The sequence below is a fragment of the Nanorana parkeri genome, unplaced genomic scaffold (genome assembly GCF_000935625.1).
Source record: "Nanorana parkeri isolate BGI_ZX_2015 unplaced genomic scaffold, ASM93562v1 scaffold357, whole genome shotgun sequence".
Taxonomy (NCBI): domain Eukaryota; kingdom Metazoa; phylum Chordata; class Amphibia; order Anura; family Dicroglossidae; genus Nanorana; species Nanorana parkeri.
The window spans coordinates 793,209-820,776 of record NW_017306625.1 but is presented as its reverse complement, the minus strand read 5'-3'; the positions used below and the strand labels follow the sequence as shown (position 1 = coordinate 820,776).

The 27,568-nt window shown below is 39.5% G+C and overlaps 1 protein-coding gene across 1 annotated transcript in view; it reads right to left on the bottom strand.

The window, feature by feature from the left end:
- AMPH (amphiphysin) overlaps positions 1-27,568 on the bottom strand; it is a 171,884-nt gene that overhangs the window by 62,861 nt on the left and 81,455 nt on the right. The window contains exons 3-6 of the mRNA XM_018558778.1: positions 22,674-22,728; positions 14,944-15,038; positions 14,112-14,207; positions 18-125 (exon numbers count right to left, since the gene is read on the bottom strand). Coding sequence (XP_018414280.1) covers positions 18-125; positions 14,112-14,207; positions 14,944-15,038; positions 22,674-22,728 — 354 coding nt within the window. The remainder of the gene's footprint in view (positions 1-17; positions 126-14,111; positions 14,208-14,943; positions 15,039-22,673; positions 22,729-27,568) is intronic.

The following is a 27,568-nucleotide window of genomic DNA, read 5'->3' as shown; positions in this document are numbered from 1 at the left end:
TATACTTTTTTGCTTACCTTAGTAATTCTACCATCATCTCTTCTCTTGGAGTTCTGTAATGATTCCAAGTGATGTCTTGCACTGTCATAATCAACCAGTTTTCGGCTTCTTTTGGCTATTCGATTCTATAAAAAGATGACTATTTCAGTTAATTATTTTTGACAAATTGAATTCAATTTATTATTTCTATAGTAAATATAATGACAAAAAAGCCTGCACATACCAAACATATACAGCTAAACTATTACATATTTTAAAACTGCTTTGAAAAATTGAACCAGTCTTATTGGTTTACACCTAATAGAAACTAGAGTTTATTGTCACTTTTTGTTCTCACTCCGAATTGGGCCATATGTCACAATGAATCAGCAGTTCACTGTGGTGGACTGCACAGGTCTATGTGAACAGCCATGGAGAGCAGCCTGTATACAGCAATGATAGGTTGATAGATGCTGCTCCATACGGTGCTATAACCATTAAATTATTCATCATGGTGCTCGCAGTGATGACACTGATGGCGCCATGTGTCTTCAAAGTACCGATCAGAAAATCACCAGCACTTACAGGACTCAAAGCATGAATTTGTGTTCCTTTTTTTATTGTTATTGAACATATGTCACATGCGTCATTAAAGCCAACATTTTGGGTTCATTCAGGGTCTCTTCTTCAGGGCGACATAGTGACATTTGTATGTGTGCATGTTTTGCTGTATACATGTCACTATGTTGCCCTGAAGACGGGACCATGTGTGGCCCCGTAATGTTGGCTTTAATGACGCATGTGGCATATGTTCAATAACAATAAAAAAGGAACAAGAACTAATGCTTTGAATCCTGTGAGTGCTCATCATTTTCTGATCGTTACCTGGATGCAATCTGTCTGCGTCAAGGGCTGCTCATCTGTCCCTACTTGCATGTAACAATTTGGATGTGTGGTTACATACTCGTCAAAGGGAATCTTTTGGTGGCCAAATGATCTAAATCATCTGTGTTAATGATCCATAATGGTGGAAAATCCAGTCTTTCTTTTCTTCAGGTGTAAAATGAACAGCAATAAACAAAAAATATCGATTTGTATCATGCAATAATCCATGGTAATTAGCCAGCTACCAGTTTATTAAAATCAATAAAAAATAAATGTTGAGTTGCTATTGGTTACCTGATATTGGTTCTACTCTGTAACAGTTTAATGAAGAGTATCTGAACCTATTGGTATATGTGAGGCCTACCCCAGGTCCCATCTCTACAACTAAGCCCAGATTGGGTGAAACGTGTCAGTGTGGGCAGACCTGAGGTGGGGCTATTGCTGCTGTGTGATCTTTACTAACTACAATACAATATCAGAAAGTGAGATACAGAGATACTTTTCTTTCATTCAGATAACAGTTACTGCTGGAGTGTGGACGTGCTCCAGCCGACGGGCACCAGTGTATGTTTTTCCCCCTGCAGCCGTGGAGGAACTGTGTATCTTTCTACTGAGCTCTCAACCACTGGGGATTACTGCAAAGCAGGAAACAGAGCAAAGTATGTGATGAGCAAATATGGAAAATATAGCTGCCTAATATATAATTAAAAACCATACATAAAAATAAAGTTAATAATAAACATCAACATAGTGATATCATTATTTACATCATAGAATATGCATTCCCTTTAAGCTTCCATTATATAAATCATTGAATGTATTTTTTTTTTCTTTTATAGAGAAAACAATGGCTTTTGTATTTTTTAGCAGCTAGTATAAGTACCAGAGGTTGACTTTATCTCAACGTTATGCAATCCATTATACAGCAGTGGAAAGGGCAGGACTGAGAGCCAATCTCATGCAAATGTGCTCACAAGGAACATGCTTAGAGGTGCAGAGAGTTGACTGAGCAAAGGGAGGACATCATCAGCCTTACTGTCCAGTCAACAAGCTGGGGAAGGGTGGTGTCAGCAGTATATTGCTTAATTGCAGGAGAGATAGTAGTTACATCAGCACAACTATGCTGTGTGGCAAAGGTGTGAAAATCTCAGCTCTGTAATCATTAATACATCAGCTCTGTGTAAATCTCAGCTCTGTAATCATGAATAATTCATTGAAGGAGGATTACCACTCATCATCATAGTTAGAGCTGACTTGTGACAAAGAAGCTATCACAGAATGGCTCTATTGATCGTCGGGAAGTGATCAGAAATATGCATCCGATCTGCTCACTTCCCGATCATCTCCCTGCAGTGAGCGGTGACTGTCAGTCACCGCTCTCCGCATTGATTCCACCCCTCTGATCCTCCAGCACTGAGTGGAGGAACAAATGGGGGAGGGGGCTGGCACAGCTGGCTCTGCCTCTAGCTAGGCAAAGCCAGCTGCCACTCACACAGCTGGGTGGATCACGACAGTGTTGTTGGGATCCGTCTCGGCTGTGGTGCTCTCAGTATATTGTGGGAAATAGCTCGCTATATACTGAGCTTTGGGTCGCGGGAGGACGTTAGTATATGTCCTCCCGTGACCCTAAAGAGAACTATGGGGAAAAGCACTTGCTCCACAGTTCTCTTTTAAATCTATTTTCTTGCAGCTATTGTAAGTACCGGAATTTGAGTGTATCAGCCTCTTGCAATCTATTACACAGCATTATTCAGACTGGGGATAGGAGGGACAGGACTGAAAGCCAACCCAATGTGCTATATGCAAATGTGCCAGCAAGGAAATGCTGATAAGAGCAGAGATCAACCAGAGAGATTACCTCATCAGTCTGGTGTTGCTTCTCCACTGTCTAATTACCTGGGGACAGGGTCATGTCAATGGTATATTACTTAATTGTAATAGAGAACGTAGTGCTATGTGCCCAACTGTGCTGTGGAGTTTGGAGTTTAGCTTCAAGTAAATCCCACAATCACTGAGTATTTAATCACAGCAGCAGCTAACTGCCAGTACTGTTTTGGCCTCTGAGCCTCATCATCATCGGGCTGGTGTTTCTGAAAAATGAATCTTCTGGAAAGGCAGGTTTGGTTTTTTCAGGAACTCCTGCTCTTTGCAGAATTAAAGCCAAAACTACAGTGTATCTATTTGCTAACTTAAAAAAGAAAAAATGTCTAGAATAAAAATATTATCAAACATTTGAAGTGAATAAACAGATGGTATCCCTATCTGTCCCCAAAAAATGGTATAAAATTCATTTCAGTACAGCGTTGCATGACGGAATAAACGTCAGTCAAAGGACTGCAGCGCTGAACACTGAAAAATGGCCTGGCCAGGAAGGGGGTCTAAACACCTGGTCTTGAAGTGGTTAAAGAACAGAAAAGGGAGCTGCGAAATTCACTGTTACTATTTAAATGCAGACTTCCACTGCTCAGTAACCAGCAATTCTGCTGACTTTTTCTAAAGTAATCCACACTTATAGATTAGAATTAGGCCAAAATGTAAAAGGAGATTCAAAATCACTCAGCAATGTAAAAATAAGTCCTTAAATGTTTCAACAGTACACTGAAATCAGTCTGGAGCAAATAAGGTGACTGCCAAGGTTAACCTCAGGGTATTGAGCAATTAAAAAATTCCTGCCTAGCTTAGGTTTTATTCAACATGGGAGTATACAGAAAGAATGTTGTGTTATATTGTTCTATTACTTGAGACAATGGGGCATATTTATAAAGCAGTAAATGTAAATAAAATGGCAAGTGGGTGCCACAGTTAGTCCAACTGTAAATACATGTACATCCTCCCATCTACACTTGTATGCATTCACAGCACATGCACAAGCTGCTGTTGCCACTGTCTTTAGACAGTGGAGAGCGTTAGCTACAGGCACAGATCTGATCAGAGCAGCTCTGTGTTCTGAAATTGGTGTGATCTGTCAGCTTATTGAGCACATGATAATGTGCACATTATTAAGACCTCCCCTTTCTCTTACAACAGAGGAAGGGGAGAGAATTATTATTATTATTACATAGTATTTATATAGCGCCAACAGTTTGCGCAGCGCTTTACAATGTAAGGAAGACATAGTTACAATACAATTCAAGACAAGATGGTAAGGAGGGCCCTGCCCCTGAGGGCTTACAATCTAAAAGAGGAGGAGGAAATGATACATGAGGTAGCTGTGGGAATGAATTATGTGAGAGTGTGAAGGTTCAGTGGTTAGGTTGAGGTGGGATAGGCTTCCCTGAAGAGATGAGTCTTTAGGGAATGCCTAAAGGCAGTCAAGGTGGGAGATAGACGGACAGGTTGGGGTAAAGAGTTCCAGAGGATGGGAGAGACTCTAGAGAAGTCCTGGAATAATAAGAATAATAAGAATAAGAGCTAATGAATTATAGTTCCTGAGAAAAACAAGCGGCGGCAGCGAAAATAATAAAGGTTGTGGATCATGTTTAACCCTTTCACCTTCTCATCCTCTCTTGCATATGTCAGCTACATTCTGTCTCTGATGTGACTTGTATATTAACCCCTTCGCCTTCTTTATCCTACACATCTGTATCTTCATCTCCAGCCTCCCACTGTATGTAATCTGTATATTAACACCCTCCACCCACTCCTGTCTCTGTGTATGACCTGTACATTTATTGTATCCAGTGCATTACCAAGTTTCTTGTGGTAACATTTAACATCCTCACCATAAGCACGTTTCTTCATTTCCCCCAAAAATTATGTCTGGTCTCTTTTTTTTCCTTTATGTAGTAGAAAGTAAAATTACCTCCAAAAGAAAGCTCTCATATGTCTCAAAAAATTATAGAAAATGCAGACATCCCAACCTGCAAAACCTTATTTCAGGGAGGTACCTTCTCTGTGTTTTTTTTATTTTTGACAGCGGCCGTCGGCCACCGTCAGAATAAAAAAACCCTAAATAGCAGGGGAATGAATAGCTAGGCTGCTATTGGTTATTTCAAATTGCAATAGCCAATAGCAGGCTCGCTCTTGTACCCACCCACTGCTGCTGTCAATCAGCAGAGGAGCACCTCAGGTCCACCTCTGCTGATTGACAGCAGCAGCATATAATGTTAATAATCACAAATGAAAAACAAATAAAATAAAAACATTATTTAATTAATAACAACATTGCAGGCACGAACGTTTTTTTTCTCTTACAACTTAAACTTTATTCATAGTCAGCAGAAGCCGAACTAGTGAGCGCAGCAGACCTGGAAAGGTTTCAGTCCTTTCCGGGATAAAATGTCTCTCTTGCGGTCATCCGGGAGCCGCTATCTAATAGCGGGAGACTCCCGGAACGTCCGGGAGACTTGGGATGTCTGAAAATTTATTTGAGTACAGTGTTGCATGACCGAGAAGTTCTCAGTCAAACTATAAAATGGCCTGGACATGGAGAGGATGTAACATGTGGGTCCTGAATATGGTTAATATAGAGTGAATGATTCACCACCAGGGAATCGTTGGTTAAAGTCACATTTACTGCTTTATAGGTTGCCCTGAAACTTGGCAAACACATATTATTCTTATAAATCAGCAAACTTTTTTTGGTGACAGGTCCTGAAGGGTAATTTCCTTCTTTTTTTTTAAGGGGGACACCTGTTTCTGCACATATTTAAAAGATCCTGTTTAATGTACAGAACCTAATGGGTAGTCCTCTCTTCAGAGCTGTTTGGTTACTGTACTTAATAATATTACTTACAATGTGATGTAGCACACTAATTACCATATCCTTCCACACAAAAGAGAATATAGAGCTGATTCATCAAGACATTCAAAGGTTAAAGTGTAGCTATTTTTAACACCCATTTAAGCTAGAGCATAATTTAGTGAATCAGACAATAGTACTAAATACTAAGCTGGTCATTTTACACTGGGCATCTCTGATAAGTGTACATTGTTGTTTTAAATATGATGGTGATTTGTATTACTCATACTCATGCACTGTTATTATTTTAACTACAACCTTGCATGACATATTTTCTTTGTTTAATAATATAACGTACCACAGATGTTATATTCTTTGCCAAAGTGACGGGGTAAGACATTAAAGGAGAACTATGAGGTGAATGATTTTCATTAATTCTCATAGTACGAGCCGACGTGTGACACTGAAACCGTGACACGTCAGCTCAATAGATCGGTAAGTGAGCGAACACATACCGTCACTCGCTCACATCTCGATCATGTCCCTGCAGAGAGCCGTGACTGTCACTCACGGCTCCCTGCAGGGATTCCCCCCCTCCCCGATCCTCCAGTGCTGACTGGTGGAACGGACGGGGGAGGGGGCAGGCACAGCTGGCTCTGCCTCTAGATATGCAGAGCCAGCTGTCAATCATGCAGCTGGGTGGATCTCGACAGTAATGTCAGGATCCGTCCCGGCTGCGGAAGTCTCAGTATACTGCGAGCTGTAGCACACGGTATACTGAGCTTTGGGTCACGGGAGGATGCTAGTTTGTGTCCTCCTGTGACCCTTAGGAGAACTAAGGGGAAAAACACTTACCTCATAGTTCTCCTTTAAAGTCGAGGGGATATTTTAATGTTTATTAGCATAATGAACCACAGATGGTATATTCTTGATCCAGCTGAACAATATAACTTATTACAGCCTTTCTCAGCCAAGATGCTGTGGCACCATGGGGTGCCTTCTGCCATTCTCAGTAATGCCATGAAATTTTCACTCAGCATCATGCCTTTTCAATTTTGTAGGTAGGCTTCTGATGTGGATGGGGAACTCTGATGTAATGGATGGACTCTGAAAAGAGGGATCTCATGTAAAGGGGGGGGGGCCTGCTGTGAAAGGGGCTTCTAATGTGAAGAGACCAAAAGCCACTCGCACTGCAATGCAAATCGAAGTCAATCTTCTTTATTGACCATGGAGATGGTTCTGAAACGTGGCTTTTTGTTAAATGTGACATCACCATGGTCAATAAAAGCGATTGACTTCGATTTGCATTGGAGTGCGAGTGACTTTTGGTCTATTACGTTTGGTATGCACAGGCATCCGTGGTCACTTCCAGAACCCCCCAACCTTCCTACATTGGCTCGATTAAACCAGTCAGGAGTGTGATGGGATCTACTATGCTTTATCTAATGTGAAGAGGGCACCTGATGTGGAGGGGGGGGATTCTGAGGTGAAGAGAGCTCTTGATGAGAAAGGGGAGAGGCTTCTGATGTGAAGGAGGGCTCCTAGGGTGGAAGGCAGGATTCTGACGTGAAAGGGTAGAGGGTTTTAATGTGAAAGGGGCTGCTGATTTGAATGGGGGGACTCTAGGGCAAAGAAGGAACCCCATTTCTGTGTTTTTGCATGGGGTCCCTCCTTAAAATCCATACCAGACCCCTACCTGGGATAAGAGTGCCATGACTGAAAAAAGGTTCAGGTTGAGGCTGCCTCAATGGGATGGGATGGGATCGGTTTCCTAAGTTTATTGATATTGAAAGGGTGATTCATTTCAGTTGCTTGTTTCTGGGTTATACATAGTTAATGCCTGAGCAAGCAAAATTGTGTTTTTTAGTATATTCTACAGAAACCAGTTTGAGATGTCTTTGCTTGTTTACTTTGCAAATCCCCCCAAGGTTGTCTCATGATCCTTACTATCATGATTAGTTTTGTATACGTGCATGAATTTTATTGATCTGTTTTAACAATAAACCTTTGAATATAGAGTGAATACACAATTTGGTGTGACTCTTTATTACCAAGTACTTGTCTGTAGCTGGCAGCACGATTGAATCCCGGGAAATCTTAACAAGCTAAGTCCTACCAGGAGGCGTGGGCTCGAGGCCCACTACTAAGGGTTCGAGTCCCTTCAGAGTCACTTTCCTGAGGGACCCAAACAACTTGGTGTCAGCAGTAGGATCTCCACAGCTGGATGAGTAGCTGTTTTATTCTACTTTTTGCTCTCACCTTGCTCTGGAGATACATTGAGCTATATATGTTGGAGTAGTGTCAGCTATAATAGATGCTTTGGAAGCATCTGGGAAATACAGAGCGGCTGCTGCGAAAGCACAGAGGAAACTTGTTTTGTTAGGATAGTTAATTAGTTATATTGTACATCGTGCTGCTAGTCTTCAATTCTTGTTCCATGAGCTTTGCTTCGCTTGTCTGTTAGTTGTTATCTAATCTGCCTGTTCAATGTTGGTGTTTAATGTTTGTTGATTTAAAGTTTTTGAAAGCGCGTTGTGGAAGTTCACAAGACACCCTCAGACCCCGGCTAGGATCAAGCTGTTGACCCAGGTCCTCTGAAATGCAAGTGGAGAACTTCTGTTTATTGATATACCCTTCCAGATTCTTTACTAACCTTCTTATTTATGAAAGTTATGGGCAACAAGTTTGGTAAGATACAGGTGAAGTACTGTTAATTGTTTCACACATAAAAAAGATTGGCTACCTTTTTATACAACAAACAATCTGTTGAAAACAACTGGGCAAAGCTCTGAGCCAGGAGTGAACACGGAAACGGCACAGCTGAATGAACCCACCCGATATGGAATCTGGGAGACAGGCGAAAGGCGCCTGGTAGGCAACCTTTTTGCTTACTGTACTCTGTGTCATGAGGTTTCATGAGTGTCTAGCTGCAATATAACCCAGCTTCACAAAGCAGACCTTTGTTGTATAAATCCTGCACTGTTAATTGTTTCTTCTTTGAAGTTGTTGTATCAAGTGAAACTAAGTTATCTTAATGAACTGTGGCTGCCTTGGGCAGACATTTGTGTGACTCTGTGATTACATTCTGGTGAGCAGTTCAGGGTCATCCTGAACGACAGCGAGGATTGTAATTACTGTGTGTGTGGTCAAGTCTGTGGCATACCAGTACCATACCAGTGGCACAATAAGTCCCAGCAATGCCACAGGTGTTACTCTTTAGCTCTCAGGTGTTACATAGTTACATAGTTACATAGTATTTGAGGTTGAATAAAGACATAAGTCCATCAAGTCCAACCTATTGTGTGTGTGTGTGTGTATAGGTCCATGAGTGTTTTCATTCTTAAGAGTACCTGTACCCTTATACATTACGGTCCCTCAAGAAGTCGTCCAAAAGCTTCTTGAATGATTCCAGACTAATCCCGGAAATTACCGCTTGAGGCAGCGAGTTCCAGACCCTAACCGCGCGAACTGAGAAGAACCCCCTCCGCCCCTTGTGTTTGAATTTATTTTCTACCAGTTTTAGGTGGTGGCCTCTAGTCTTTGTTATGGAATTAATCTTAAAGAGTTTTTTGCTAATGTTGCTATGACTATTGAACAATTTGTACATGAAAATCATGCCCCCCCTTAATCTCCTTACTTCCAATGTAAACATGTTTAAATTTAGTAGCCTTGTCTCATAGCTCTGGTCCTCCATCCCCTTGATGAGTTTGGCCGCCCTCCGCTGGACTTTCTCCAGTTCAAGGACATCCTTTCTTTCAAAACTGCACCACATACTCCAGGTGGGGCCGAACCATTGTTGTGTAAAGTGCCAAAATTATAGACCTATCCCTGGAAAACATTCCCTTCTTGATGCAGGGCAGGATTCTGCTAGCTTTGCTTACAGCAACCTGGCACTGTAATTTATTATTCAGTTTGTGGTCTACAATGACCCCCAAATCTTTCTCCATTTCCGTCTTCCCTAGCGGCATACCCATAATTGTATAACCCCTTTGCCTAGTTTTGCTCCCAACGTGCATAACTTTGCATTTATCGACATTAAACCTCATCTGCCACATAGTTGCCCACTCCCCTGTTTTATCCAGGTCCTCCTGCAATGTTACACTATCTTGGTCTGTTTCTATTACCCTCCCAATTTTGGTATCGTCAGCAAACACTGAGATATCGCTGTGCACTCCGTCGTACTTCGTAGGTATTGCAAGTTGATTTAAAAGGTCTGAGCAGGGCGAGTATGGGTTAATTAGAAAATAATGTAGTAGTGAGCTATCCACTCCCAGAAAAGGAGGGGGTCTGTCCTTAGCCCGTGGGAGGTTGTGCACAGCCTTTGGATGGATGGATGGATCAGAGTAAGTGAGAGATTAGACAGACACTGAACGTGAGGAGGTACATATAGGGTACTGTATTTTTAGGACACAGATAGGCAGCCCACATCTGATTGTTTAGAACACACCGGTACAGACAAAACTGTTTTAGAGCAGAGGAATTTCCCCAGAACTCCTGACAGAAGATAATTTTTGGCTCAATGGGTCTTTCAAGAGATTGCATCACTTTTAAGGAAAAGCAAGCACTGAATACAGTACGGCAATACCAAATGAATTATGGGCTCTTGATAGATCTGATGCTATAGTTCTAGACATGACTCCAATCTTTTAGCTCCTTTGTTTAAGCTATTACTAGAAATGATTTTGCTGCCTTGATGGAGCTATCCCCCTCAATAGAGGAAACTAATAGTTTATACACTGGCACAGGCACCCACTCCCGGGTTTCCCAGTTATTACCTTCCCTTATTTTAAAAAAAGGAAAAACAAATTATTATTTTTTTAAACTGGAACACCTGTGACATGGAAGGGGGAACATCAATGAGGCAGCAAAATAACCTGCTGCTGAAAAAAAAAAAAGTAAAAATAATAAAATATAATTTTTTTTAAAATGGGAACACCGGTGACGCAGGAGAAACACAAGTGACGCTACTGACACACACACAAAAAAAGACAGTAAATATATAGCACAGAAAATAATACTATATACAGTACAGAGCCCTGTGCCATGATTTGGCAAAGTCTTGCACCTGACCTGTGGTCAGGTGCATTGCTTTACCCAATCAGGGCTCTCCAATACACTCCAATGAATGCCCTGACAGTTTGTGTGTTCGATGAACACACGAACTAGCGAAGTTCGAGTTGAACTGTGGTTTGACTCGAACATCGAGCCCATGACTAATCTTTAATACCCTAGTCAAGTTCTTACTGCTCTCTGTCAGTGTTTATAAACATGGATTTGACTTTCACTTTAAACAGTCATCATCCTGCTATGTTACTGAAATAAGGTAGACTTCATTTTATCTACCTATACTTTGACACTGATGTAAATGCTGCTCCTGGACTAGCAGTCACATAGGTTAGGAGGCCTCAAAGTCCAGCACTGATTAGTAAATCGATTCACAAATCAACAAAATGTTATGATTTACTTAATGTTATGATTTACTTAAATATATTCCCACATCACATAATCACATAATTCATGAATCATGATTGTTTGTTTTTTTGACTGACATGATTCTAAACAAATCAAATCAGCGTGCAAATGCTCAGGAAAATCATTGCTTGGCCAGGTTTAATCAACACCAGTGTCCTACTTCTATCCTATCACCAGACTGCACTATATTTATGTACAACATCAAAATGTCACATTGACAGGAGTTTATAGCACCATGCTTCTGCTGGTGTAAGATAACAGTTATACACAAGCATGCAGAAAAATTGAGAAGGCATTTTGCTGTTGATTAAATATTGTATGCCACAGTCTGGCTGTTATTTAACCTATAGCTCTGTGCAGACTTCTGGGAGAGGCAGAAAGAACTGAAAGAAGAGAAATTTACAGAAAGTTACATTTATATCTATAATTGTTACCGACTCTAGTTTTCCTTTAGAGTAACAGTTCATCTATAAGATCAAATAACCTTGTACATCCATGTCTGTCAGCTTAGAGATTTCTTCTGAAAATGTATTTCTAGAGATTCAGTGTGTCACCATTTGAAATAATTATCTACAGACATAGAGCACTTTACCAAGTTCCTAACTCAGTACATCTTACAGCTATGAAAGCTTCACATATGACGAAATCAATTTAAAGTGTATGTAATCCAATTAAAAACATTTACATTTTGCATTCCTCTTCCCTTCCTTATGTATAATGAATACCTGGTAACCCTGCCTGTCCCATTTACATTGCAGGGCTTTCGGTTCTCCAACCACAGATGCATATCCTTGGTAGCATAGTTAGTTTGCTGTGCCCTGTGCCTTTAAGGAGGTTGGGCTGCCTCCTGGCGAACCTGCACCCAATTTTATCTTTTGCTACATGTGCTCCAAGATGGATACTCTCATGGGTTGGAGTTGGGACCGCACTACGCGGAGGGGCCTTGACGAGGCAGTGCGGTTTTCACATATTCTGCAGAAGACGTGTATCTAAAACCTCTGTTTTTAACCTTAGCAGTTAGACAGGATTTTGTGCATGCTGGCTGGTGAGTGTGCTGGGAACATTTTTGCTGTTGTACTGATTTTGGTCTGCATCACTGGAAAACGTGACTGTTGCTGAATTTACATCAGAGAGAGATTGTTTATTTTTTTATTAAATTTTCCCAATAAAGGACTTTTTTATGGTGTGGATGTTTATATTTAATTTTCCCTTTTTGTATGTGATTGAGTAACAAGCAGTACTATACTATGCTAGGGGGTGGGTGGATATCTTGGAGCCTCCTTTGATTCTAAAGAGGGCTTCCAAATTCCAATATGTCACCCTTGCAGACTACCACATCACCTGTGAGGGACAGAATGTGGGGATGAGGGCCTTGTCAATTCAACATCTGAGAACAAGGTTGCACACATGCTCGCTTTCCCCTCTTTCCTGACCTTGCATAAAGTCTGGAAAAGACTGGTAAGGGGGTTTATGGGGGCCACCATACTGTTTTTTGACTGCTTGTTTTATTTCCTTAACAGGCCAGTACAATTAAAAAAACAAATGACATGCAATACCTAAAAAAAGTTAATAAAAGATCCTTATCCAGGCATGCATTAAGGAAAGGCTGAAAGGCTGGCAGCAAGCGTGCACCTCCACTAAATCAGAACACATGCCTCAAATATTGGAAGTCACTTTGCAACGGGTTGGGGGTGGTTAGCAAGGCCTTCCCCTGCAAGGCATCTCATCCGCATATCCTGTCACCAAAAGGGAACATGGGGTATGCATGGGGTCTTATGAGAATCTGAAAGCCTCTATTACAAAATGAGAGCTCCTAGATATCACCCAGATGAATAGGTATGGGGTACATTATACCTTGTGTCCCTTATTCACAAACAAAGATACAATGTTCCCCAATGTAATCCAATGTCAATTATGTCATCCAGCAATGTTGATCCATATCAATCACAATGATCTGCCGGCACAACAACCCGTCACACCTGGCGATGTTCAGCCACTGCTATTTCCATTGCAAATGACAGTCCCCCAGCCAGCTGTTGTATGTCACCAAACCAGACAGGGAAGCTGGCTGAGGTCATTGACCAAATATGGTTATGGCCATATTAGGTCAATTATGTCACCCAGAATCCCCTGCACAGTCTTTACAAGAAGGGGAATTGTCATTGTGCCAGTTTATTTATTTACTAGTATAAGGTGGAGGTTCAGGCAGGCAAACTTGCCAGTTTGTTTCCTGAATTGTGTGTGAAGACTAAATGAACCTGCCAGGATTGTTCAAATGAAGGGTTAGGACTTATTAACCAGTAAATTGTATTTTCTTTTAGGTTTTGTTCAAATTAGCAGTGCTTAATGACTTCATTCACAACACCACTCGTGTTGAACACTGTATGCACTGTTTCCAAAACCTCTTGTTGAAATCCACCATAGGCATGGTGGGCCCTGTTGTGGAGGCAACTGGAGGAACACTTGTAAAATACCATAGTTTCTGGATTCCAGCCTGCATATAGCAACCGTATGAACAAGACTTTAGTCCTTGTTTTTTTGTGAATAACCTATATAACATACCTTTGGTACAGTTTGATGTAATAGGTGAAGAGAAGTTCAAAAGAAATGAGAATCAGGTGGCCTTTGTTGACCTCCTGCAAAAAACATCCAGTTGCCTGGCAATCATTCTGATCCTCGCCTTCAGTACTTCCTGAGTTACTGATCCAGAACTAGTGTGGAGATCAGAAGTCCTGCCGATTATGTCAGAGAAAGCCCCATTGATAGAATACTAGGTGGAGACCCAGGTATTTTTTTTACTTGCATGCATTTGGAACAAATGTTGTGCAGTGCAACTGCAGTTACCCATGGAAACCTCAATTTATCATTCATCTCACCTAGGGGGTTATTGCAATTGCATTTCATCTCTGCACTTCATACTTAATGAATAAACCTTATGGTTTTTATACTAGTTGTTATTAGCCCATGATGCTACTAAAAAATGCTCCTGAAATAAAACTTTTACTTCTGATTACATTCACATACTAGAAACCAACAGTCCTCAGCTGATCATATGTTTTCAAAAACATTTCATCATATCATATATGTAACATACCTTTATTTCAGGAAACTGTCCTAGATATGTATCAAGTGTTAACAAGGCCCCATCCACTAATTTTTGGTGAAAATCTTCCCAAAGTACATCGCATTTCTGTAGAAAGTACATATTTAAAATGAACAAGTAGAATATAAAAACAGAAAAAAAGAATGAATGGAAATGAGCAATTTCAGCAAACAGGTTTATACTTATATTGTTATCAGTAGTTCCATGGAGTACTTTTTTGTAGGAAAGAAACAAAGATGCAGAAGTGCAGTAAAGTATAGCGAAGTAAAGTTAAAAGATAAAACAGGACATTGTTGCATTTCCACACAGTAAAAATTCCTGCTTTGGACGAGCAATATCATTTTAATTTGGGTAGAGTCAATAAATAAACATCTTTCACCCTACTTACTGACCCTGTAACAGTAGGATAAGAAATAGAGGAAAGATTGTCACTGGGATATGAAGACAGAGAGGGGAATTTATTAAAACTGGAGCAGGCAAAATCTGGAGTAGCTGTGCATGACAACCAATCAGCTTCTCTCTTTCATTTTCAAATCTTAACTGAACAACCTGAAGAGAGAAGCTGATTGTTGGCCATGCACAGCTGCTCCAGATTTTGTCTGCAGCAGTTTTTTAGCTGGCTGACTCTTGTAAAACTTTGGATGTTAATCAACCTGAAATATCTAGCAAATACATATAAAGTATATGTATGAATAGAAGAAAGAAAGAAAGAGAGAGAGGTAGAAAGAAAGGGAGGTAGAAAGAAAAGGGGAAACAAGTAGCAGTGACAAAAACAGGGAGAAAGTGAGATTTTTTAAAATTAAGGCCATTAGGAAGCACTTACCTCTCCCACCAATTTCACATCTTCTCTTCCATACCATTCAGGCTCATAGACTTCATGAAGAGATTCTGTGAGTTTAAGAGATGCCTCTTGCATTCCTAAATAAATATATAAATACATAAATAAAAAGGGTTCACAAATAAATACATACATACATACATACATACATACAAACATAAATATACTGTTTATAAAAATATTCCCTGAGATTCTAAGAAGCATACAACATGTTCAAGGCCTGTTTTAGATGTGGTGTGATTACTTTACTTGGCAAATGACTTGTTCATTCAAGTTTTTACTTTCCCTAGATCTGATGGAAGCACTGCTTAAAATGTCCAAATACAGTGTACCTATCCTTTTCAAAAGACCATACCCAGAAAGAGCAGAAAGTCAGAAATTCTTCTTCTTAAAAAAATCACATCTATTTTTAAATCTTTGTGACGTCACATAATTTGTAGCAAAGATAAGAGATACCAGTGTGAGCAGATATCCCCAAGCATTAAACTTCCTGTGTACATCTTACATATACAAATCATATTTGGACACTCTGTAGAGAATGACATATCAGTAAAAGGTTCCAGAAACTGTAAACAATGGCCAGATAGATTTATAATGGAAGAAAGTAGGCAACAAAATTCTGGGATCCAATAGGAAAGTTAGGAGGGAACAAAAGCCTTGTTTTACCCTTATCTGTTTTTTAATTCTCATTCTCCTTATGCACTTCTCCTATCATGACCATCAGTCATCAGAATAATCACTATGCTTACTACTACCAGATGCTGAATGAGATGCCTCAACTAAAGCTTAAATCACCCAAAGGATAAGAAGAAAAAAGTAAAAATTAGGCAGCGTGAAGGACAGTGATATTCAAGGTAAGTATTTTTTACTTTTGTTAGTAAAACCTCTCTATAACATTGGCTACATCTTCCCTATAATGCAGCAGTTCTGCATGTGGTTTTTGGGGTGTAAATTAATGATTTGCTTGGCACCACCAACAGTCCTAAAATGAGGCCTGATCCTCTTATTTTGGGATATGCAATGAAACATGTGAATACCTTCTGTTACACAAAGGCTCTACTGCACTATACAAACGTTCAATGGATGGTATTTTGATATCTTTAAACACTTCTTATCATAATCTTCATGGTTATATTTTCTTGTTTGTTTCCAAGCCTTAAAGGGGTTCTAAACCCTCCAGTTTTTTTGCCTATATCTACTGCTATGAAGTTTTTTTTTTTAAACAAAAACCGCTAAAACAGCGTTTTAAACTTTTTTTCTTTGCGCGCTCCCGCGCCGAGAATCAGGGACTGCTCGTACGGCCGCAAAGGATCTTGGGGCGGGCGCATGCGCAGTTCCTATTCTGGAGGGACAGATGAAAACATGGGGAAAGAAAAGGAAGATCGGATTAAGAGACATAATTTAAGGTAAGTGCTGACATTAACATGGGGGGGGGGGGAAGGGAAAAAAATTGACTTTAAGGTCACTTTAATTCCTAGAGCCAATGTTTCCATGAACTGCACTTAGGATGGCCAAAGAGCCTACAACAGCTGTATGCAGTTTGGTATAATTTGTTCTGTAATAGTAGGCTATAACTGTACTGAAATCCTGTGGAGGTGCAGTTGGCCATTGGAGAGGTGCAGTTGGCCTTCACGGTTATACTTTCTCTAGCTGTAAAACAAATTGTTCTATTTTACAACTATACAGTAAAATATAAACAGACACAAACTTTATTTTAAAGAGCAAGACAGTAGAACACAATTTTCTTTGTATGCGCAACAAAAGCAGTAAAACAATGTATTGCATTGGGGGAGGGAGGTGCTTTCAAATAGTAGAACTAGCGTGTATTGTTCCAGATACTTTTTATTAATGGTAATCTGATATGATGCTACATCAGTTTTAATGTCTTTAAAGGCCTAATTACTGGCAAAGATTTTGAAACAGACAGAATTGCTTTGCTTAGTAAATCATATTATATCTAATTATTAATTACTAATTAAGTATTAGGTGTTAATTAGAAACATTGTTAATGATATAAGAATGCTTACAGAGTGTATTTATGCATCCTCCTTTCATTAGATTGTCGTTAGCCAAACAAATGGTGTACCACACCCTGTTGTTCCCCTGAACCTTTTCTAAAATGACCTACAGTAAATAATACAATACAGGAAAACCTTCATATGTATTCTCCAGTGTCCCAGGGAAAGCTGCATTAGTTGGTAGGCCAGCCTTTAGTACTGCAAGGACATACTGCAAGGACATACTGAAATTTGCATAAAACTGCCTTGGCTTTGGGGCTTTATAGAAGACATTAAACTTTGAGCTGCTGTTAGGTGCCTATAATTTATTACATGAACTATTCAAGAATTTGTAGGTGACATGTTTACTGCTCTTTTCATTGATTCATTTATAAAAAAAATATATGAAAAAATTAAGGCAAGCCATTGACAAAGAAAGTCATCAAAGAAAGTGCAGCATACTGTATTTTGACTGCTTTTCAATAAAGTTAGAATATGTTTTACTATCATATTTATTATTATGTTCAGAACCAAAAATTACAATTTGCATTTTTTTTAATTATTTTTATTATTTCAAGTAATGAGCAAATCAGGCAACGTAAAGAGAAAATATAAACCAGAACATAGCACTGAAACCATTGTTAACACAATGGGAGCCAAATCTTATTTTTTTCTGGCTTTTTTCAAGGTCAATTTGCAAGCTTTTGTAAAAAAAAAAAAAAAAATGGCATGGGTATCTAAACGCTGCCACGGGTAACATGTACCAATGCAAAAAAGAAAAAACATTCAGCAGGGAGAGGGTTTTTTAATGTAGCTTAAAGGGCAACATAAAAAATTTACAACTTTAAAAACATTGTTTGAGTATGCTTTAAACCTGCACGTGAAGTTGGGGATTAGTAGGATGTGCAACTTTAAAATTAACATTTTTAAAAAACAGCAGCCAGGAATCTGTCATTTAGTGCTGAGTGGGCACAGCCTTGGCACCCCACAAGAGATGTACCCCAGACTTTCAGCACTAGCTGCTACACTGCAAACACCAGGGGGAGGGGTATGTTAAATCCATTTACTCCCCCTCAGCTTGTAAGGCTGGGGCAAAGTCCTCCCCCACTTGCAAGGCATATTATTCCCATGTTATTGAAGACAAGGGCCTCACCCCCACAATTTGTCCCCCAAAAGGGATGTGAGGGCCTTTGAGGGGGGGGGGACCTATTATAATATGGAACCCCCCTTCACAACAAGGGGACACCCACATATCTATTCTCCCTAGGTGAATAAGTAAAGGGGACAGAACCCCTCCTTTATTATATTTTTTTTTTTAAAAGGGCTACTGCCCCTAAATGGTAGACTTTCAAATATGTCACCTGGAGGCTGAGGCAGGTGGTCAAACTGGCCATTCATTGAACTGCGAACAAACTGGGTTTAGGTTGAGCTCATGTTCAACCCAAAGCTCAACCCTTGTTATTTTTAGCTACATACATTTACAATAAATTAGTAATATTTTAAAAAGCCTATTGTTTACAGAACTCAATAGCTGATACTCAAACTTCACACATCTAAACAATGCACCCCCTCTCTGCTATGTATGAAAGCAGGCATAATTTAATTTGGAGGGAGACAGTGTGAAATGAAAAGCTACTGTTGTTTTTTTCTAATGTTCTAAAAAGACTGTGTCATGGGTGCACTGTGTATCAAATATTTATTTGTAAAAAAGATTTGATATAAATATTTAAAAAAATGAATATACTGCAAAAACATAAAAGAAAATGTATATATTGCTTCCCGTTGATACCAGTGGTAAAGGGCTATTGAAGTAAAATAAGCTGGGGTTCTATAGGATAGCAAACAATACCTGAATCTCTCTTTAGATATATGGGAAAACAAAGCAATAACAACAACAACAATGTTCTTACATTAGATAAATAAATCATCCATGCTACCAATGAAGCAAAGGATTATCACACAGTTATACCAATGTATACCCATCTGTGTAGCAAAAGCTGTAATGTAATTTATGATGATAATACATTTAGACAAAATGAAGCCATAAGTCAGTCTTGACAAGCAGGAGTCTAATCATTGTTGTATGCATTCCCTTTACACAGATGTCTATAAATAGAATAGTGATTACTGGTAATAAAGAAGTGTTGCTTGTCAAAAAGTTGTCTCTTAGGAAAAGCTTTATAAGACACTGTTCCATGTGTATTACTACTAAATAAACTTCTAGAAACAGGATGTCTTGCTGCACTCCTTACCAAAACAACCCCAAACTGGGTGGGTGCTTGTAGTGACCACGGAAGGCACCGTGTAAATCACAGAAAAGAAGAATAATGTCACTAGCACACGGTGTGCTGGTGACATTATTCTTCTTTACTACTAAATAAGGCACATAAAGGTGTTAGGCCAAGCTTGAGTAACAGAAGACAAGCAAACAAGGGATGACTTATAGCTTATATTTAATTAAACCTGTAACTGTGAAGATACTGTGATTGAAAGGCTTTAATAATGCTCATCCTAAGTCTAAGCTGTCCAAAGGTTTCAGAATGAGGTTAAATGCCCAAGGACAACCAGGTACTCCTAGAATGAGATCCTAATAGGTTGGACTTGATGGACTAATGTCTTTATTCAACCTCAAATACTATGTAACTATGTAACTATGTAACCAAATTGCTCTCAGTCACTCCAATCATGTGGCATGCTCTGAAAGACAAACATTCAGATCAGATGAATATTTGTGTGTGCTCATTGGAGGAAGTGTTAATGTCATGACAAATTCACCGAAGAACAGTAGCAACAGCCAGATTGTGAGAATATTTCTGCGTGTGTGTGAGGTGGAAAGGGGGAGGGCAAGGTGTTCTCTACCATCGAAGGGTCTCAACAAACAGTAGACTCCCTTCTCCAGGACAAGCCTTGGCTCCAACTAGTGAATTAAGGGCTCTACCTTTCCTTGATCATAAGACCGCCGGCCATATTGTAACCAAGATCATACACAACTTTCCTCTGAACCTCACAAGAATCACTAAATTGGAGGTAGATGAGGAAAGTCACATGCAAATACTAGTGTGCTGGACCACCTGACATTTGTAGGCAAATTAGCTATAATTAGCTATAATTTTGCGGTGAAGTTGCTAAAGGGCCAGACCATTATAAATAGGGAAGCAGGTTGTTTACCAAGACAGTAGAAGTGATTTTTTTCTGAAGATACGGGTAAACAACGCGATTTAACAGCCCTTGAACATGGGATGATTGTTGTATGTATCTTTTCATATTTTATTTGACTGTAAAATGTTAAAATATGGTCTGGCACCAGATTATTGTTTGATATGGACTGCATAACATTAAAACAAATTTATATTCTGTTTTAAATTTAATATTCTGTCTCATCTCCTTTAAAATATTGTGTCAAACCATTATTTTTAGTTTTAGATAGGGTTAGCACCCTTGTTAGGTTATGTTATTGCTGTCTGTGCTTCTGCTGGGGAGATTCATCCCTTCTATTTGTCCTGGTGGCCACTGTCAAAGTGATAAAACGTGAAAGGAAATCCAAAGTTTTATAATTGTCCCTAGATCTTCCAATGTTGGCACCTGTTCTGGTGACAATTGTCTAAGAGGATATTTTCCCTCATTTTGAAGACACTTCTTTTAACATTCTGGTGTCTCAAAGTGTGAAGGGAAATCTTCCAGGCCAGGTCACGGTGAGGGGAAAAAAGAACCCTGAAAGGGGTTCTAACCAAGTTAGTTTGGCCTTAGATACACTTTAATTTCATACTAATATTGAATTTAAATCTGAAAATGTAACATCTGCATTGTGTTCCACAACAATCTTATAACAGTATCTTTAGACCCTTTATTTAAAGTGTGTCTAATCCCAAGAACAAAAATTTAATATATTGTAAGTTACCAGTCTTTTACATGCGGTAGTTACATTAGATCTTTTCAGGATATGGTGATCCTGCAAGTAACACATTTTCTGTCCTGAGGTGACAACAATCACTCACTGCATTTGAGGAGAAGCAGCATTGTTACCCTAGGATAGGACTGCAGAACACCTCCCATTCTCCTCTTTTGGATAACATGGGTGAGGTGTAGTTCACAACCACTAATAACAAATAAACATCAGCACAGGCAAATAGCAAAGGAAGTTATCAGCTCCCGATCAACAGGTATTTTTGCACTTATCAATATAACAAAATACTTTCAATGGTATATTTATTAGATCAAAATGGACCAAATAAGAGAAGTTCATTGTTACGGTTTAGATACCCTTCAAGGCCTGAAAAAGAATGTTCAAAAACGAAGTAGTACCCACAGTGGTCCCTTTAGTTTTGTCATGTGTACAACTGTAACTCCTGTTTCTAAATATGTGAAACATTGCAAAACAGGAACTGAGCTGATTATTGTCCCATGGTAAAATCAGGTTTCATATTTTCTTCTGTAATAACATAAGAAATACAATTAGTTAGTATGAGCACAATTAGTTAGCATTGTGCTCCTATTTATGTTCTGTCCCCCTTTTTATAAATGTTATAGTTTGTTAAGTCAGCAATAGCAGTTTTCTACATGCCGTAGGCACCAACCATCGTCTTTGAAATATTCTGCTCAGCTTAATGTAACAGAATTCACGATCCCCAAACAATCAAAGAAACACAAGTTTGTTTTACTGATGGGATAGTAATCCTTTCTGTACAGTAGTAACATGTCTCTGTATTTTCTAAATCTGTCCAGCTATCTGCAGGGAAACAGAAGCGAGAGGATCACTGTCAACTGACCCAGGGTCAGCTGCCAGGTCTGATGTCACATCTCATGCAGTATTTACACACAGACAGAATGAAGCACCATTGCTTGGCAGCTGGCACTTTGTTGACCAGAGAAGCCTAGATTGTATTAAGGAAAAACTCACTACAAACACTTAATAAAATAAGTTAACCAACAAATCAACAACAATGTTCTAACACGTTCTATAATAAAAATATCTACCATTACTGCAGCCAATTACATTACAGTAGACATTTCAGTATAGTACAAAAGCTGTATCTGCACAGAATACATTTTAGCTCGAAATGCAGTATATGTCCAGTATATACTTACAGATGTTAAGCCATTTTTGCTTTACTTTTTAATTATTGAGATTTGGGGACTTATTTATAACCAATCAGAAAGCCAATCACCCTATGAATCTTTCCAAGTGTTCGTTTGGTGCAAATGGATTCAGTAGCAAACGTTCAATATATTTTCTTTCCAGGTTGAATGCATGTAATGTAATTTTGCATTATGGCCAATAGATGGGGCTGAGGAGGGAAGTCTGGCAGTGAAATAAAAAGTTTACAATGGACAGAACATTGCCTAACAGTAACAGCTAACATCAAATGAACCACTAAATACAATTACAGACAAAAAAATAAAAATGATAGGAACAAAAAAAAAAAAGAAGGGATGATTGCCCAGAGATCTAGCAATCAGATTTAAAGTACAGTTTCCTAACTGACCCTATTTTCTCCCAACGCAGTTTATCAGCTCCCTATAGTTTTCAATACACAGATACTATGGTTGCTCTGTGCCCCCTATTTATAGTGAGGGGGCTTGCTTATCTAAAAGCCCCCTTCATTGGCATTGCTATGCCTGCTGACCATGGTACAATGGCAATGCCATCATAAAGTATATAGTGTGTGTGTGTGTGTGTGTGTGTATATATATATATATATATATATATTACATACTTACCCTTAATGGCAGCCAAGTAAGCTCGCATTTCTCTCTGTAACCTGGTACCTTCTGTCTGTAAAATATAATATTTTTAGAATGCGGTATTATGACAGTTTAGTAAAGCTAAAGCTGGAAGCAAATTTAGATTTCATCTGTAAAATTAAATATGTATTTTTAAAAATGACAACAGATACCTATAGTTGGACTTATATTTAAATATATATAAACTATTTTCTAAAAATGACTGTAGTTCAGGTAAAAAATCTCACTATACAGTTGTTAGAAAATGTTGTTGATCTGACCGATGAAAATCTGAATGTATGTGATCAGTTTAACATAATCTTGAGTTCCCCAACACAATCCTATAATGTGAAATATATACAAATGTTCCTATAACCTACAGCTTAAATAAAAAACTAAATTGCATTGTATGATTACAGTAATGTATGATTTCATTAGAACTAGCCACTGTACAGATGTGCATTTCAGCCCTAGACTGGCTATCTGTTAATCCTTGCATTTCCCTGAAGGGCTGTTGTGATCTCCTGTGGGCTATGTATTTTCATGCATCCCCAATGTTTACTAAACCATTATTTAGTATTCCCTTAATGGTACTAATATAGCAACAATTAATACATAAAAATAATTACTTCATGGGTTTTGGCGCTGTTAGTTAACATGCATCAATGTGGAATGCTGTGCCTTCATCTGTACGTATAGGCAAACAACTTTTGCATAGGATGCAGAAGAGTTATTTCCCCTATAAGTTATTTAATGTTATCTGTATCCTTATGGGACAAACTCTCTTTTTTTCTGGTAGCCATTGTCACTTTTCACTTTGTTAATTTTCTATATCACCGATATAGAAAATTATGAGAAATCTAAACTTTACAGTTTTCACCTGAACAGGAACTGAAGGTAAACCTTCCAATGGGGACACTTGTTCCTTTGAGAAATGTCTAGGAGGGGAAAGGGGAACTTCCTTTACCTTTCACCTGACGTTTGTAGTCAAATTAGCTATAATTTTGCGCTGAAGTTGCTAGAGGGCCAGCCCATTATAAACGTTTTTCTGAAGATTTGGGTAAACAACATGATTTAACAGCCTTTGAAATAAGGCAGCTGGTTCCACAACCATCAAATCTCACAGAACTGGACAGTGCTATTCATCAGGCATGCTGTCAGATTCCTCGCATCACCTTTCAACATCTCGTGGAGTCAATGCCAAGAAGAATCGCTGCAGTATTGAAGGCAAAAGGTGGCCCAACGAAATACTGATGGGGTGGTCATAATAATCTGGCCACTCAGTGTGTATATATGCACAGCATATACAATTTTATTTACATAAAGTGCAGTATTCAATTAGCTTTTGTGTTTCAGGTGCCAATCACTATAATGTACTAAACAATCCACCACTGCAGGGAAGTCTTTGAATCCCCTGAAACCTGAGATTGTAAGCAGTTTACTATTTCTTGGTTTTAGCAGGGTCTATGTTAAGAAAAGCCCCAGCATACCCTTCAAACGTTAGTTGAGGAATTGCATTTTAGGATGTACTGGGGCCATTCTTTCGAGTTGACTTTTGAACATTTACATACTAAGGAGTCAAAGATTTCAGAGGCTACAAGGAATATTGCAGGGATGGAATTCCCTACAAGTTAGGATTGGCACCAGACAGTGCCTAATAGTCAGGTATGTGATCATTACAGCCTTCCAATTAAGTTGGCAGATTTATTTAAATAACATTTAATTTTACAATATCTGAGATAACTTCAAATCCTTTTTATTATGTGAGGTATTCAAGCAACATAACCTTCCCATCAGAGGAGCTGAGGTTGACTTATTAGGCTGTTTACTTTGAGGATTTGCGCTTTGCAGGGGAAGTTTCTCTTAGGTTGGTGAATGTTGTGAAATTTCAATTTGTAAAGAGTACCCTAGCCCATGCAAGAAAAATTAAAAAATAAAAATATTTTTCCTTGCGCATAATTGGGTTAAGGAAATCCGCAGAGGTTCACTTCATTCACTAATCTAAGGGGAAGCTTCCCTGCAAAGTGAACGGCCTATTTGCCTTGTCAACGCCTCTGTCTCCAGTGGAGCCTCACACTTTTGCTCTGTATGTAAATAACATCCTAAAAAGTCCATAAAACTAAAAATCCAAAGAGATGATAACTGTCACAGCAATTAGGTAGAATTGAAAACCAAGGCACACAGAAAGGTCATCCACTTAGAACTATACAAATGCAATAGGCAGCTCAGTTATGAATGGATTAAAAGGTTAAATATTTATAATGCAATTAACACATGTGGATATTATCAGTGATGATCTCACCAGTTTAAACTCTTTGGCCGGTCATTTCAATGTCAGCCTCTCTCCCCCTCCACTCCAGTGGCCTAAGGACCCTTGAGTCATATGAGGATGCCGAGGGACACCCCATCGCTGTAGTGTAGGAGGAGACAGGTTGGAGGGAGAGGTCTAAAGCTGCCCATACACCTTTTTTTCGTCCGATGATCAAACTGTCGTACAATTTTCGTATGGCGGCCCCATCCTGCCCCGATTATCGCAAGGTTGAAGCAGCAGTATTAAGCAGGAAAGCACCTGGACGAATTGCGGTAATCGATCGCACGTATTTTCGTCTGCGCATGTGTAAACCATGCAAATTTTGACATAAGGAAACGCCACCAACCTTGCGAAAATCGTACGATCGACCGAAGTTTTCTAACCTAAAAGTCGATCGATTGTACAATATTTGCGGTTGTACACTGCCCATCAACCTTACAAATATCGCACGAAAACACGTCAGCTGGCTGTGAGGTTAGGGTGAGTATAACTTTGTTATTTGACACCCTAGATGAAAACAAGCACTTAACCCCTGCAGTGCTGGGACAGCCTGACTGCAAGTGTTAAGAATAATTTTTGTTGGAGTTCTTTAAATATTGATTTAAAGGGCAAAAAATACAATTCGTGATTTGGTACATGGTACGATTTAACATCCTCCATCTGCATGATAGTTTCCTACATGATTCTGGCCAAATACTATTTTTAAAGTGATTAGGGCAAAGCTCAGATTTTCCATCCACAGACAGTTACAACAACATTAGATGAACAGAACCCTAATTTAGAAAACATTCACTAATCAAAGCTGTTGGATTTCTTTCCTGAAATAACACAGGTGCAGCTTTCACACTGTGGGTGTGATCCAAGTGTGTAACCAATAATGAGAACATACGCATCAGCTCCTTTGATGTAAACAACTCTGTTTATCACTCTTTTACTAAGAATTTAAAATGGTAGCAATAATAAATCTTACTCCCAAAACATTGGGGGGAATTTACTAAGACTGGAGCAGACAAAATCTGGCGCAGCTGTGCACAGTGACCAATCAGCTTCTATCTTCAGCTTGTTCAGTTACACTTGAAAATCAAAGCTACAGTCTGATTGGTTGCTATGCACGGATGCCCCAGATGATGTCTGCTCCAGTCTTAGCAAATTCCCCCCAATGCACTCTGTTTGCTATAAGAAGAAGTTTAGAATAAACCTGGATGAAAGCTAATATTTATTTTTATTTATTATTTTTCACAGGTATTTATATAGCACTGACAATTTACGCTGTGCTTTACAAACTGCACATCCCCATCAGTTCCCGCCCTCGAGGAGCTTACAATCTAAGCTAATAATACTAAATTTACAACATCACCATTTTGCTGACTACATAAGCCATCAACTAGGGATGAAATTAATTCAACCCAAACCCAGTCTTTTCGCAGCTCACCAGTTTGCCCGCCCGTATCCCCATATGCTGTAATGTAAACAAAGCAGTCGGGGAATTCAGGCAACGTCACTGATCAAATATGTTAATGACTTGGAGTTTATATTACCGCAGTGCTCAGGATTCTGTCATTTGTGATGGGAGTATGGCAGGGATTCATTTCAGGCAGTGGTTGTCGTGGCATTGGGTCATCATTATTGACAAGAAAATTTACATCAGGGGACATCTTTTTCTGTGAATGTATTAAAGGAGAACTATGAGGTGAGTGCTTTTCACTCACCTCATAGTTCTAGCCGACCTGTGACAATGAAACTGTCACAGGTCGGCTCAGTAGATCGGGAGGTGAGCGAACACATACCGGCGTTCGCTCACCTCTCGATCCTGTCACAGCTCTCTGCCGTGACAGGGGAGGGGCTGGATTCCCCCTCCCCCGCTCCGATCCGCCAGCGCTGACAGCGGAACGGACGGGGGAGGGGTGGGGTACAGCTGGCTCTGCCTCTAGATAGGCAGAGCCAGCTGTCAGTCACGCAGCTGGGCAGATCCAGACATAATTGTCGGGCTCCGCTTCAGCTGCGGCGTCTTAGTATACCGCGAGCAGCAGCTCGTGGTATACTGCGGTGTCTCAGTATACCGCGAGCTACAGCTCGCGGTATACTGAGCCTAGGGAGATGGGAGGGCACTAGTTTGTGTCCTCCCGTTACCCTAAGGAGAACTGTGGGGAAAAGCCTTAACCCCATAGTTCTCCTTTAAAGAATTGTTCACAGTGCCTGAATGTTCATTTGTATTTTTTTTTGAGAATAAGCAATAAGGCGTTCTAATGTCCCCCTATATTCATTCCCCTGGTAGGGGGGGCTTCCAGATTACTGTAAGTTATTCCCTCAAACTGTCCCCTAAAAAAAAAAGCATGGGATTTCTCCTTATATCATGGGCAATGCAATTTTCCAAATATTGTCATGACCATATTTGGTCAATAACATCACCCAGGATCTTGCAAGGGTGCATGTGGCCTGGTATAGTACAGGAAGGATGGGCAGGCACACACTTGCTGCTCTCACATTTCTGGACACCAAGACTGCTTGCCTGGAAAAAGATCTTGTTGGAATTTTGAGGGGAACCCCTCACTTTTTTCTGTCACTTTTAAAGGACTACATT